The 13,294-nt window shown below is 37.7% G+C and overlaps 1 protein-coding gene across 1 annotated transcript; it reads right to left on the bottom strand.

Moving 5' to 3' along the window:
- Window positions 1-334: 334 nt before the first annotated feature.
- On the bottom strand, window positions 335-11,930 carry LOC120088339 (ubiquitin carboxyl-terminal hydrolase 27). Its single transcript, XM_039045563.1, has 10 exons — window positions 11,561-11,930; window positions 11,280-11,400; window positions 10,663-10,763; window positions 10,321-10,548; window positions 9,933-10,001; window positions 9,674-9,802; window positions 9,305-9,442; window positions 1,564-1,626; window positions 1,134-1,463; window positions 335-966 (listed from the first exon to the last, which is right to left on the bottom strand). The coding sequence occupies exons 1-10, from the start codon at window positions 11,831-11,833 to the stop codon at window positions 703-705; spliced, it is 1,716 nt and encodes a 571-aa protein (XP_038901491.1). The 5' UTR covers window positions 11,834-11,930; the 3' UTR covers window positions 335-702.
- Window positions 11,931-13,294: the final 1,364 nt, after the last annotated feature.

Genomic DNA, 13,294 nt, shown 5'->3' with positions numbered 1-13,294 from the left:
TTACTCTCTCGCTTTCCAACAACCTCACACATAAGGTGTCAACGCTTTGATCCCAATCCGGCCACAGCACATCAACCACCGCAATCCTGTATCGATAGGAAGAAGAAGAGAACAAGCTATTTGATAATGATGATGTAAGTAAGAAGGCAAAAAAAGTTTAACTCAAAACACAATTACTCTTTTTGCTTCCTCCATACATTCTATTTGACAGCTGACTGTAACTATTTTCTTTGCTTCAGATGCTTAAACAACACCTACTTGCTTTAAATCAAACTTATCTTAGACTAAGAATAACCTTCATTTCAAGAGATCATTTATGTATCATTTGCAGCACTTGAGTTTTGGCTGGTCACCAAAGTTCTATAATATTTAAGGTCTAAGGCATGAACACATTGCCTTTATATCCCAATTATTAGCCGCTAGGATAGATCAAAATTCTAACTCTTAAATTGATTCAAAGAAATTCAAAAGTATTTGTGTTTTGAGTTTCAAAGACTACTAAGTGAACCATCAGCTCAATGAGAAACTCTTTCCAATAGCTACCCTGTAACATAACTAATTTAAATTTAAGTATTGTCTGTATATTTTATGGGGTTTTCTGGTTTGCAGATGATCTTGTGCTGCATTTGAACAACAATTGTGAGAGAGATTTTACAAATTTCATCTTCTGAACTTGAAATGAAATTCGTTGCACCCAGCTAGCTAGATTTTCTCATAGAAAAGCATGGTAGCCTCAGCTGCAAGAACTTCTTCTTCAGAAACAAGATGAACTTCTGAATCTGATACATGAAACCATTCTGTAGAGACATCCTGCGAACGTGAGTTGCAATCTCGTCCGAGCAAGTAGTCTTGAACTCTTCTGTAAACGGTGTAATGGCCACCCCCAGCCTTACCAAAATGCTGAACAACTGAAACAACTCGATACAAACAAGTTTCTGAAGGTTCTATTTGGCAACTCCTAGCCTCCTGTAGAATAAGAGAATACACAAGCACCAAATAAGGGTAATTATCAGAAACAATTAGATTACAAAGGGAGAAATCACAAAGGTTCAAGGTTGAACTGAGTCAATTGCCAAAATAAAATCAGACTTCAATGATTCGAGCTGTGAAAGCAATCGAAACTTTAGACCTACCAAGGAACTGGAGCAGGAGTTAAAGTTTGTATCCCAGGTTTCTGAGCTTCCTATAGTTTGAGAAGAACTGATTTCGTCGGCATAACCTTTAAATTGGTCAGAATAAATGGGTTCGCCTAAGGTTAGATTCATAGGGTAATCATCCTCCCCTATTAGCCCGTTTACGTACTTCAGCATTCTGGCATCAAACTGCATTCTAAAGAAATCAAGACCATGACTCGGTTTTTTATTTGATGAATGTTGCCCTTCAAGTTGTCCTAAATCTTTTATTTCCACTCCCGTCAACATGAACGGAGACATGTCCAAAATCAGGGGGAAAGATATATGGCCCTAAGGAATGAAATTGCAAAACGTTAATAAAAGGCTATGCATACAACAAACATGTTAATTTAGGGGTGTAAAGAGTCGCTAATAATGAGAAAATTAATACCTGAATTTTGAACGTGTCACCAAACATGTTCGTCGAAACACGTTTTATATGGATGCATAGAATCTGCAAATAAAATATATATTGATGAGTACAATTAACTACGAGTATAAACAAATAGTTAAATTAAAATTTTCTTGTCTGAAGTTCAAAAATTTTGGTTTATATTCTAATAAATACCCAAGGTTAATATGGTTAAACAACATATTATTTGGACATATGAGTGGTGATTTGACACAAATGTTTTCTTTTCCTTTTTTTTTTTTTTTGGTTTGAGGAAGATTTGACCCAAATGTTAACATGTTACCTCTCTGCCTCAGTTGTTCATATTTTATCAAATCGGCCAACTCTCCTACATTCTATCAATCTAATCATCGCTCAACATGTCACTCAATATTTACATACTGGTGTTACCCACAGTAATTTATTATAATAAGAGTTGAAAATTCAAGATTGTAATTGAGACTTCTAGAAATTCAAAGCTACAATTGAAACCTATTAAATAGTCAACAAGGTCCAGAACTGGCGATTTAACCAAAAGAATGATAAACATAAATGATAACATAAAAAGCCAAGGTTATCTGTAATCATCACTTTGCTTTTGAACAAGATGCACTACTTTAATAACAATTGTCACCCAAGCACTGTAAGTACTACTCTCTTGGTCATTGTGAAACAAGGGCATACAGAAAAAACAGCCCCAAAAATGGCGAGGAAGAGCCTAGAACTAACTAAAAAAGGAACTTCAATCCAACAAAACCTAAACCAAGCTCATAATTACAAAAGAGCCTAATAACCACCGACACCAAAAGGAGGCATTAAACCTAGTCCCTTCTCAAACCTCCTCACTCGCTCTCCACCTCTATAAAATTTTTGTTATTCTTCTCAATCCAACAAAGCAAACTGAAGAAAACTTCCTCAATCATAGAGAAGCAATTTCTCCTCCATGCCAAATGTAAACCAAGCAATCTCAATTTTTAACCCTCTGTTGTAGTTTGACTGCACGAAATGGAAACTGCACAGTAGATGAGGAAGGCCCTAGTGCCTCTTGCTACCTACAAAGGATGCACCATTGCGTTTGGAATACTAAGGAAGAATGACGTTGGACCTGATCAATAGTGTTAAACCTACCATGTAAAACTTGCCAGTTGCCACTCAAAAATATGAGGCAACCTAGGGAGAAGGGACAGATAAAATGTAAAAAGGACCAAATCCTAGACTCCCTTCTCCTTGGCAATACACGTTGGTTTTGCAAAAGGGAAAGAGACCGTCACATCAATCACCTATATGTTAGACAGAGGACAGCATTTTTTTTTGGCAGGAACCAAAACTTTTCCTTAAGTAAATGAAAAGAGACTAATGCTCAAAGATAAGAGAAAAGATAAATCAAACCTCAAAGATGAAAAAGCTCCAAAAATGTAGCCGAAACAACATATCAGAGGAAAAGATACTACCAGGATTTGGTCCACTGAATGATCGAAATGATACCCAAGGAGATCAAAGGTTTCTAAATCTTGTCCAAGACCAAAAACTAGAAAACCTGACTTTACAGATTACCGCAAAGGAAGCCTTGTATTTTGAATTTTTTGTTGGTTTAAAATGTTTATATCATCTACTCACAAAAAAAAATCATAATCCAACAAAAACATAATGAAATGAGTATAATTAAATGATAATTGACATGCACTATCTCTCTTAATATTGGATATTCAAATCCAAACTTCATACGATGTTCCCTTATTTATTTGTACCTACTAACTTTCGTAAAATGGTATAAAGATCTCTAATTTATCTATTTTTCCCTCTTTTTTTTTTATAAAAAAAGTGAATTACACTATGAAAAATGGACCTAAATCATAAAAATAGTATAAACGGCCAATTAGGTTGGCTTGAATATTATGTCACATAAGCACAATTTAATTGATAAAGCTATATACTCTTTCCCTCCCATTTGATTTTTGAACTAAAAAAGTATTCTTATTAAAGTTGTTTACTATATAAAATAATAGATAAGCTCAATATAATATTCAACCTTGACCATTTTTTAAAAAAAGAAATATAACTTTTTTTTAGTACAAAAGAAATCTAACTTAGTTTTGCATCAACATTGATAAAAAGATTAGCCCGATCTACTTATTACATAGTTTGATGAACATAATTAGGATGTGTTTGGAATATATTTTCAAGTGATTAATTTTAAAGATACGTCTCTTTTTTTAAAAAAACACAAAAATCAAATTATTTGGGAATCACTCAAAATGAATTTTAGAAAAAATAAGTTTATAAAATAAGCTAGTCAAATAATAGAAAACCTGACTTTACAGATTACCCCAAAAGAAGCCTCAAGATAAAGAGGACAGGAATCAACTCACCTCCCGCCAACCAAAGACGCCCAGAGCTTGATTTGGTAGGACAATGGTTGAGATCTATGATGGAACTTTTATCTCTATTAATCTTAAGGCCATAAATAGTTTCAAAGAACGACAAGGTAAACACACACACACAAGAAGAAAGAAAGAAAGCTAAAAAAACCAGGTGTCATCTGCAAACTATTGATGCATCGAGGGAATTGACTCATTTCCCTCCCCAAAACCCTCCATCATCCCCTTATCTCCTCCTATTATTAACACAAGTCTGCTCAGAAGATAAAAAAGAAAAGGTGAAAATGGGTCCCCCTCCACATGGTTTGTCTATTTTTTTTTTTTTTAATGAGAAAAAATATTAGAATTTTATTGATGGTATGAAACTACACAAGGGCAAGAATGTCGTGACTTATTACAATCCACATGGTAAAAAAAAGGCTTTCTCAAAATCCACTTTTAAAATAACCCTTTGTTTTTTTTTTTAATAACAACTTTCATTAAGAAAAAATGAAAGAATACACGGGCGTACAAAAACCAAGCCCACAAAAAAGGGGAATCCCTCTAAAAGAAGGGACTCCAACTATACAAAATTATGTCATTGGATAATTACAAAAAACCTTAGAAATTGAAGCCTAATTAGAAACGTGAAAACGAATAATAGACCACACATCACGAGCATCTCTCTCAACTCCCCTAAACACCCTTCTATTTCCTCTCATCCCACAACACCCAAACAATAGCACAAACACTAGCCAATCAAAGAAAACGGTCTGTCTCCCCAAACAGCAGATTGAGTATGGATTCCTCGATCATAGCTCTAACGTCTCTTTGACGAGCATACATCAAAATGAACGTCTGGAAAAAAGAATCCCAGAAAAAGCTTGCAAAATCACAGTGCCAAAGAACATGGTCCAAGTCTTCTCAACGTTCTTGCAAAGAATGCAACAAAAAGGACCGACCAACGACGGCATCTTCCTAACAAGCCTATCCAACGAATATAGCCATGGAGAACCTGCCAAGTAAAGAATCTCACTTTTCTAGGAATCTTAATCCTCCATAGCGACGAGAAAACAAACTCACCCACAGGAGCAGGGTTAACCAAACACTAAAAAAAGGATTTACACGAGAACCATCCAAAGGATTAAGGCTCCAGACTCTCACATCTCTCCTCCCAAGGCGAAAGGGGTGACTCTTAAGAAGTTAACGGCGGGCAACCACATCCAATGGTTCCCTATCAGAAAGGGCACGACGGAACCCAAAGGAGAAAGAACAAGAGCTCCCAATCCAAACAAGAAAATCAGTCACAAAATGATTTTTAAGAGAAGACAAATGATCCCCAATCGAGGGAAAGAACCACAAAAAAGGTCTCTCCCCCACCCAATGATCTCCCCAAAAATACGTCCCTCTCCCATCCCCCACCACAAAACGAATCCAAGGAGCTCTTTCGAAATATCTTTCCAAGGATTCCAATAAGTGTCATTAATCCCTTTAGCTAGACACTCGAAAGGATGAGGGCATGTTTACTAGCAATAACACAGAGAATTGGGCTTTAGAGGAAAAGCGCCAAAGCCATTTGGCTAGAAAGGCTTTGTTTTGAGTCCTAAGGTTCCCAATTTCAAGGCCTCTCAAAGACACCGGCTTCTCGATAATCTCCCATCTAATAAGATGCGATCTGATTCCTTTCCCTTCATCAACCCCTTCCCAAAGGAAGTCACACATCAACCTCTCCAAACACTTACACACCTCCCCCGAAGACTTAAAAGAGAAACAAGAAATAAACTAGAATGCCACTCAGAATAGACTTGATGAGAGTAAGACGGCTCGCTTTAGAAAAGAAACTCTTTTTCCAAGAAGCCAACCTACTTCGAACTTCGTCAATCACAAGGTCCCATAAAGAAACACACTTCAGACTATTTCCAAGCGAGAGACCAAGGTAAGAAGAGGGAAGGCTTCCCACCTCACATCCCGTCCATTCCGCCCACCTTTTAATCTTATCCTCCTCACTATTGATACCCATAACACAACACTTGCCCCTGTTTATCTTCAGACCCTACATCTCCTCAAAAAAAGCAAGAACATGATTCAGCATTAAGAAGGAATAACACTTCCCGAACAAAAGAAAAGGGTGTCATCTGCAAATTGAAGATGGGGGAGGGGAACCCTCTGCTTACCCACCTCAAAGGGCTCAATAAGGTTACCTTCGACACACTTAGTCACCAATCTGCTAAGCACATCCACAACAAGGAGGAAAAGGAAAGGAGAGAGAGGATCACCCTGCCTCAAACCTCTCGACATTGTGACTTAACTCTAGGACTCCAATTGATAAGAAAGGAGTAGCTCACATTCCTCAGGCAACCCCACATCCACATACGTCACTTATAACCAAAGCCTTTCCCATCTAAAACTTTATCCAAAAAGTTCCAATCCACATGGTCATAAGCTTTTTCAAAACCAATCTTAAACAACGTGTCTTCCTTCTTTCTAGCTCTATAGACCTTAATCGCCTCATTGGCAACAAGGGCTTGATCCAGAATTTGCCTTCCTGCCACAAAGGCCCCTTACTCAACAGAAATTGTCGACGAGAGCACCCTCTTCAGACGATTCGCCAAAACCTTTGCCAAAATTTTGTACACACTTGTGATGAGACTAATTGGACGAAAGTCCTTAACTCTTGTCATAGACTCCTTCTTAGAGATCAAATAGACGTAAGTTTCCGACATAGATCTATTTAAAATCCCCTTTTCATAGAACTCTTGGATAACTTTGACCAGGTCCTCCTTCACAAGGAACCAATTCTCTTGACAAAGGACCATTGTAAACCCATCTGGCCCTAGGATTTCAAACTATCGCTTCCAAAAACTGCCTATTGATCTCCTCAACAGTAAAAGGCTCGGACAAACTGTCCTTATCCTCCTCAGAAATAGGGTTCCAGTCAATCCCTTGAACAAAGGGTTTGACTGAAAAGTCCGAACCATATAACTGAGAAAAGAAGCTAATAACTTCCTCCTCAATCTTGTTAACCTCCGTAAAGACCTCCCCTGAATCAAAGACCAAAGGGCCAATTCTATTCCTATTTTTTCGACCACTGGCCACCCGATGGAAAAGAACAGAATTGCAATCCCCCTACTTAGCCCACGTCAACTTCACTTTTTGCCTCCAGCTACAAGTCTCCTTTCAAATTACCTCTACAAAAGGACCTTTAGGGGAGTCCCTTTCCATTTTCATGGACTCATCCAAAAGGCCCTTTAGCTCCCAGTCCTCAAACCCCTTGATCTTAGCCAAAAGCTCCTATTTCTGAATTCTAACATCACCAAAAACTTCCCTATTCCACTTTTTAGCTTCCCAGTTGCGTACTGCTATTCCACATCACCAAAATGCCTCCCGACTTCCCCACTGCATCTGTACTCTCCCACTTCACTCTTTTGAATTTCCACAAACTGCCAACGAGAAGAAAATCAAAATCACTCCATTCAGTCTCCATCGACACTGTTAAAATATAGAAGAAGAAGAGAAGAGAATAACAACACTCAGTAACGTGGAAACCCTAGTACAGGGAGAAAAACCATGATATAGAGATCTTTCTTATTAGTTAATCTGATACACTGAATACACAGGGACACATTGTATAGTTAGACAGTAGGAAACCCTATTTTCAACACTCCCCCTTAAGTTGGAGCATAGATATCAACAAGACTCAACTTGCTTACACAATAATCAAAGCTCTATCTTAGTAACCCCTTTATAAGCACATCTGCAACTTGCTGATTTGAAGGAATATAAGGGAGGCATATGTTTCCACTGTCCAATCTCTCCTTAATGAAATGTCTGTCAATCTCTACGTGTTTAGATATGTCATGTTGAACCGAGTTATTTGCAATACTGATGGCAGTTTTGTTGTCACAAAACAATTTCATCCAAAGCTCATTATCTTGCTAGAGATCAGATAACACTTTCTTCAACCAGATTTCTTCACAAATCCCCAGACTCATGGCCCTATACTCAGCCTCAGCACTACTTCTAGCAACAACCCCTTGTTTCTTACTTCTCCAGGTGACTAGATTACCCCAGACAAACGTACAATACCTAGACGTCGACTTTCTGTCAACAACAGAACCTGCCCAGTCAGAATCAGTGTAGGCTTCAACAGATCGTTTATCAGACTTTCTGAACATCAGACCCTTGCCAAAAGTTCCTTTCAGGTACCGAAGGATACGTTCAACTACTGTCATATGATCCTCACAGGGAGCCTGCATAAACTGACTGACAACATCTACTGCATACGAAATATCTGGCATTGTGTGAGACAAGTAGATTAACTTCCCAACTAACCGCTGATATCTTTTTTTATTAACAGGAACTCTATCATTCTTCTCAACGAGCTTCGCATCGTACTCTACTGGTGTGTCAACAGGTTTACACCCAGTCATGCCTGTTTCCTTTAATAAGTCCAGAGTATATTTTCATTGAAAACTGAGATATCTTCTTTTGATCGAACCACTTCCATTCCCAGAAAGTATCTTAGATTACCGAAGTCTTTAATTTCAAACTCTTCGGCCATCTTTGTTTTGAGCCTCATGATCTCAGCATCATCATCCCCAAATAAAACAATATCATCAACGTAGACAATAAGAACAGCTATCTTCCCTGATTTCGACCTTTTTGTAAATAGAGTGTGATCAGAATGCCCTTGAACATGCCCCTGTGCTTTCGCAAAGGTTGTGAATCTATCAAACCAGGCCCTTAGAGATTGTTTCAATCCGTAGTGGATGGGGTGGGGATCCCCTCCCCGTCCCCACCCCGTCCCCGACCAGAGACCCAATTTAAATCCCCAATTTGACCCCCTTCCCCGGTCAAACCGAGGATTTCCCGCCCTGATCGGGTCGGGGACCCGATCGCGCGGGGAATTTTGCCATTCCCTAGAACAGCGGTGTTGGCAAAGGCCATCAATGACAAAGTCCTTCAGAGGTGGAGAGAGGGAGATCAAACAAAAGTGGGGAGAGACGGAGCAAAAGCAGAATTGGGGGAGGGAAAGTAAGAATCGAGAGGAGGAGAAAGTTTTTCAGAGTTAGGATTTTTCTTTTCCTAAATTACAAACTTTATTATAAAGTTTATTTGGTGGGCTTTTAACGGCGCACTTTGTGGCATGTTGAGCTTTTGTCTTCATTGGGTTGAAGTGGGAGCATATGACTTATTGAGCTTTTGTCCCCAACATGTTCATGTCCTACATGTTCAGAAATTGACGAAGCATCGTGTATGTGCTTCTTAGGTGGCTGGAGTGGCAGGGTTCATCCCTTTCTTTTGTACATCCTATTTATCAATGAAATCCTTTGTTTCCTCCTTTAAAAATACAAATAAATAAATAAAAGGTTTCGCAGGCATACCTTTGGACAGTGAGCAATACTGAGTTGCTTTAGGGTGAATGAAAACTTATTTGACCATGGAACTTTATATAAATGAAGAAGCATGTCACAACCACAAGAATCTTGCCTATCACACTTCATAAGTTCTTCAATCTCCATCTAAAGAATTAAAAAAGAATAATACATCACCGATCAATTATTAAGCAATTACTCTCACACAAACTAAAAAACAAGGCTATTGTATAATAAGGAGTCCGCAGCAGTTTAGAAGTCGAGACAATTGAAAAGAAATAACACATTAATAAATAGTGAACAGCACGGCAGAAAATAGGGGAAGGGGAGTAGAACTCCAAATAGAAGAAGAAATGAAATTCTGGGTTAAAGAATTACTTCAGATGCTCCCATTGAGGACAGATACTTCAAGCCAGCATTATGCCAACAATGGCTGCAACGATAATTCTCAACCTTTTCAGCAGCAAAGAACTGTTTTAAGCAATCCAGCAACGTACAGCCAAAAACCTACTATTGCATTTGAAAAGGCTTATAAGTACAGGAAAAACAGTATGTACCTATGTTATACAAGAATAATGTGCATGATATTTAAGTCATGGTCTCCAATACCAACGAGTAAAATGGTCAACACACATACAATAGTAGAATCACCCCTAAGCGCTGGTGAAACAGGCAAATTGTGGAAGGATTCAAAACTCAGTGAGATCTACAAAAGGAAAAAGAGTCAGTTAATGAAAAGAGCCAGTTAATGAACAAAGAAATAAAAGGCCAAGATAAAAATAGTATAGAGAAATGAACTACTGGAACAGGAAAAAAATTGAGAATGCAAAAGGTAAGATAAGTCCACCATGAGTTACAATTTTCCAAATTAATAAAATGTTCACTTCCAGTAACATGCAGAAAAAATTGCCCCTCATAATTTAGAAACAATAGAGTCAAACAATAGTTTATGCAAGTATAAAGAAATAACAAAAAAGTATGACCCAGAAGACCTATGAATTTAATGTTATGAAGTCAGAATAAACCTGGGAAGAACAACTTTGACAAGTTAAGATGCTACCAAGAATACCATCAAATGGTACAAGGAAGTGACCTTGCCATCTTTCAAGTTCAGTGGGCTTCTCAGTCCAGGAAGTAATAATTCTACCATTACAACCCATCACATCGGCTAACGAACACTGAGCTGGATAATTATAATCTGAAATTTCTTCTTTTAATGAAGAAAGAAGATGAAGGAATGCTTCTGCTGCATCCTACAAACCAACAGCAACACAATATGACATCAAATCGACAGTAACACAATTTGACATGAAACACAGTTGAACTCTGAAAACAATCAAAAAGATACAAGTGCCACTGTGCCACACCTGCTGGCTTGTTAGACTGAAATTTGGAGTGTAATAAGCCATTGCAAGCATTACTTTCCTCGGGCTCAACACAACTCTTTCCGAAGAAATGGCACCTAGCTCTGTAGAAATGATTTTCAATGCATAACCGAATGACAAGAACAAAGAACCTTTTCCAAAATTAGTTAAAATATATGTGTCACAAATTCAATCATTGAAAATTGTAACATTACTCTTTATGAATACTTCTACATGTCCATTTATCAAAGAAAAGTTCATTTCTTGGTCAAAAAAATTAAAAATACTTCATAAAGCATGCATAAGTGATCTTATTAGATAGTTGTGAGTCTCCAGAGCAACTCAACTATTCCCACATGATAATTGTCTTATCCTACTACATTTGGTTGAAAAGGAAAACTCGTTAGATACTAAATCTAGTCATAGCCACTCATTCCTTCTAAGCCTTTCTAGGCCTTTATAACATATGTCTTTATTGAGAGTAGACCAAGCCAATTGAAACAGGAGCGGCAGAAACTGAATTGCTGCTAAATATATCAAATTGAACAGCATAACATGGGTAGTAAAAGTCCCGACTGCCTAAACACCCTTCAAATGAAATGTGAAAAATTTGACAATACCTTGTAATAGTGCAGCCAAAGAAACCGTAAGTGGTAAAGCTTCACTCATTCCCTCATGAAGTTCAAATTCCTCCACAAACTTTTGAAGAAAAGGTTGAAAAAACACACAGCTAGCTAAAGCCTGATGAAATGTCCATATTCAGAAGAACATGAGTACAATTCATAAATACAACTCTCTTCTGTAGCTGACAAAGGTGATTCGTAGAAATTTTCAGACTTTCTAATCGAGAGAGAGAGAGAGAAAGAGAGAGAGCAAACCCATCAGCTGAAAGTAATAATACCTGTAAAATGACATTAAAAAAGCAATTGTTTCCAAGATTTTGCAATCCAGGAACTAGCCGAAGTTTCTCGGACGAACTTGCTCCTCTTGTCCAAGATAAGAGACCTAGGATGTTCAATTTACCATCTCTAACGGCGGAAACAAGAGCTGCAGCGCCCAGAAGCCCAGCAACATACACGCAAAATCCAGCTGGTTGGAATCGCCGGATGAAGTTCTCCATAGATGCATCGTTTACCCGCTTCATTTGGTAAGACGGCGACCGAAAGGAAACCATCAGTTTTGTGCTCACACTACCGGTTTAAATAATATGCAAGAATTTGGGATGATTTTAAAGTGAGAATTCCTTTTTTTACATATGGCCCTTTTTCATCGGTCCCTCAACGATTAATGACTCGTCCTTGCAAACAAATTAAATTTAACATTATATTTATGTTAAGAGTCATCGTTTTAAAAAACATCATCTCTCTCATTCCAATGTTGACGTTTCCCTAACTCCATGAACCAGACCAGTGTGATGACCCTTTTCTCACGTTTTTTTCATTCCGCCTTGTGTTAGGAACGTCCCTCCCAATCCAATGTTTTTTGCGCATTCTTGTCGCGATTTTAAAAGGCAGCATAATGTTTAAATTAAACAAAATCAAAGCAACCTCAAGTTTGCATAATGTAAAAAGAACATGTCCATTACCTCTCTCTGTTGGTCACTATTTATATTAGTTGATAATGGTTAGTTGCACGTTTCCTTGTTATGTCTCGAATTACTATACTACTATACTTTTGGGTTGGACGGATGTTCTCTAGTGGATGGAATCCGATTGATCCTTAGCCTACCAACACTAATTACTATTTTAGGCAGGAGGATTACACTTTTGACGTATCTCAGTAATTAATTCCATTCAGATGCATGTCCAACTAAGAGGTTCAACATATACTAGGAGGGGGAATTCCACACTATAAAATCTATTGCAAAAGCTGTAAGGATTGATATTCCTTGACATTGTTGTAACTATTACATGTGAGCATAAAATCTCCAAATAGCCGAACTCCTCGCACATGCAATCACATGTCTGTATGTTAACCATACCATCTAAGTGACCGCCCTTGATGATGAATGTATAATAGTTGTTGGGTTAATTTGATACTATCTATCCTTATCAATCTCCGTCGCCACTTGCAATTCGACGTAGTCTGAATATAAAGATGCAGATGCAAACCAATGGTTTAAGCGTATGGAAAACCATTCCTAGAGTTTCTCTCTAATGAATTCAAGCAATGGTATTATTGGTGGGAGTCTCGCTTCAATTGTAAAGGCATTGAAGCACTCTACACTATTACTAAATTATTATTATATCGTCTGTGAGTCTGAAGGACCCATATCCATCATTTTAAGCCAACGTCCTTCAGGTAACGTATCACAGCTCCATCCTGAAATCCACGTAGTTCTTCCAAAATATATTGAATGTGTACATAAAATGCCTAGGTTAATGGATTTATGAACAACGTACCTTGTTGAAGGTGTAATTTTTATTTATAATTATGAGTGGTTGATGAAGGTTGACAATAATATTGCTAAGAACACTGCAAAGTGTATGTATGGAGTTGCTATACAAATTTCTCAATAATGAAATGCCTCATATACAAATATCTAACCATTCATTTTATTTGAAAGTTGAGCGTGGTGATTCACAACCATTACAGTGCATGGAAAACAATTTATATGAATTGACATGCATTAGAA

The sequence above is a fragment of the Benincasa hispida genome, chromosome 10 (assembly GCF_009727055.1).
Source record: "Benincasa hispida cultivar B227 chromosome 10, ASM972705v1, whole genome shotgun sequence".
NCBI lineage: Eukaryota > Viridiplantae > Streptophyta > Magnoliopsida > Cucurbitales > Cucurbitaceae > Benincasa > Benincasa hispida.
The sequence above is the reverse complement of the archived record's forward strand: the minus strand, read 5'-3'. Positions and strand labels throughout refer to the sequence as shown.

What these genes read in the sequence shown, in the direction of transcription:
- LOC120088339 (XM_039045563.1), bottom strand. Translation starts at nt 11,833, where the DNA reads ATGGTTTCCTTTCGGTCGCCGTCTTACCAAATGAAGCGGGTAAACGAT. An exon ending in TTTGGCTGCACTATTACAAG is followed by an intron (nt 10,764 to 11,279) that starts GTATTGTCAAAT and finishes TCATTTCTACAG; the next exon opens with AGCTAGGTGCCATTTCTTCG. An exon ending in ACTCCTGCTCCAGTTCCTTG is followed by an intron (nt 967 to 1,133) that starts GTAGGTCTAAAG and finishes CTTATTCTACAG; the next exon opens with GAGGCTAGGAGTTGCCAAAT.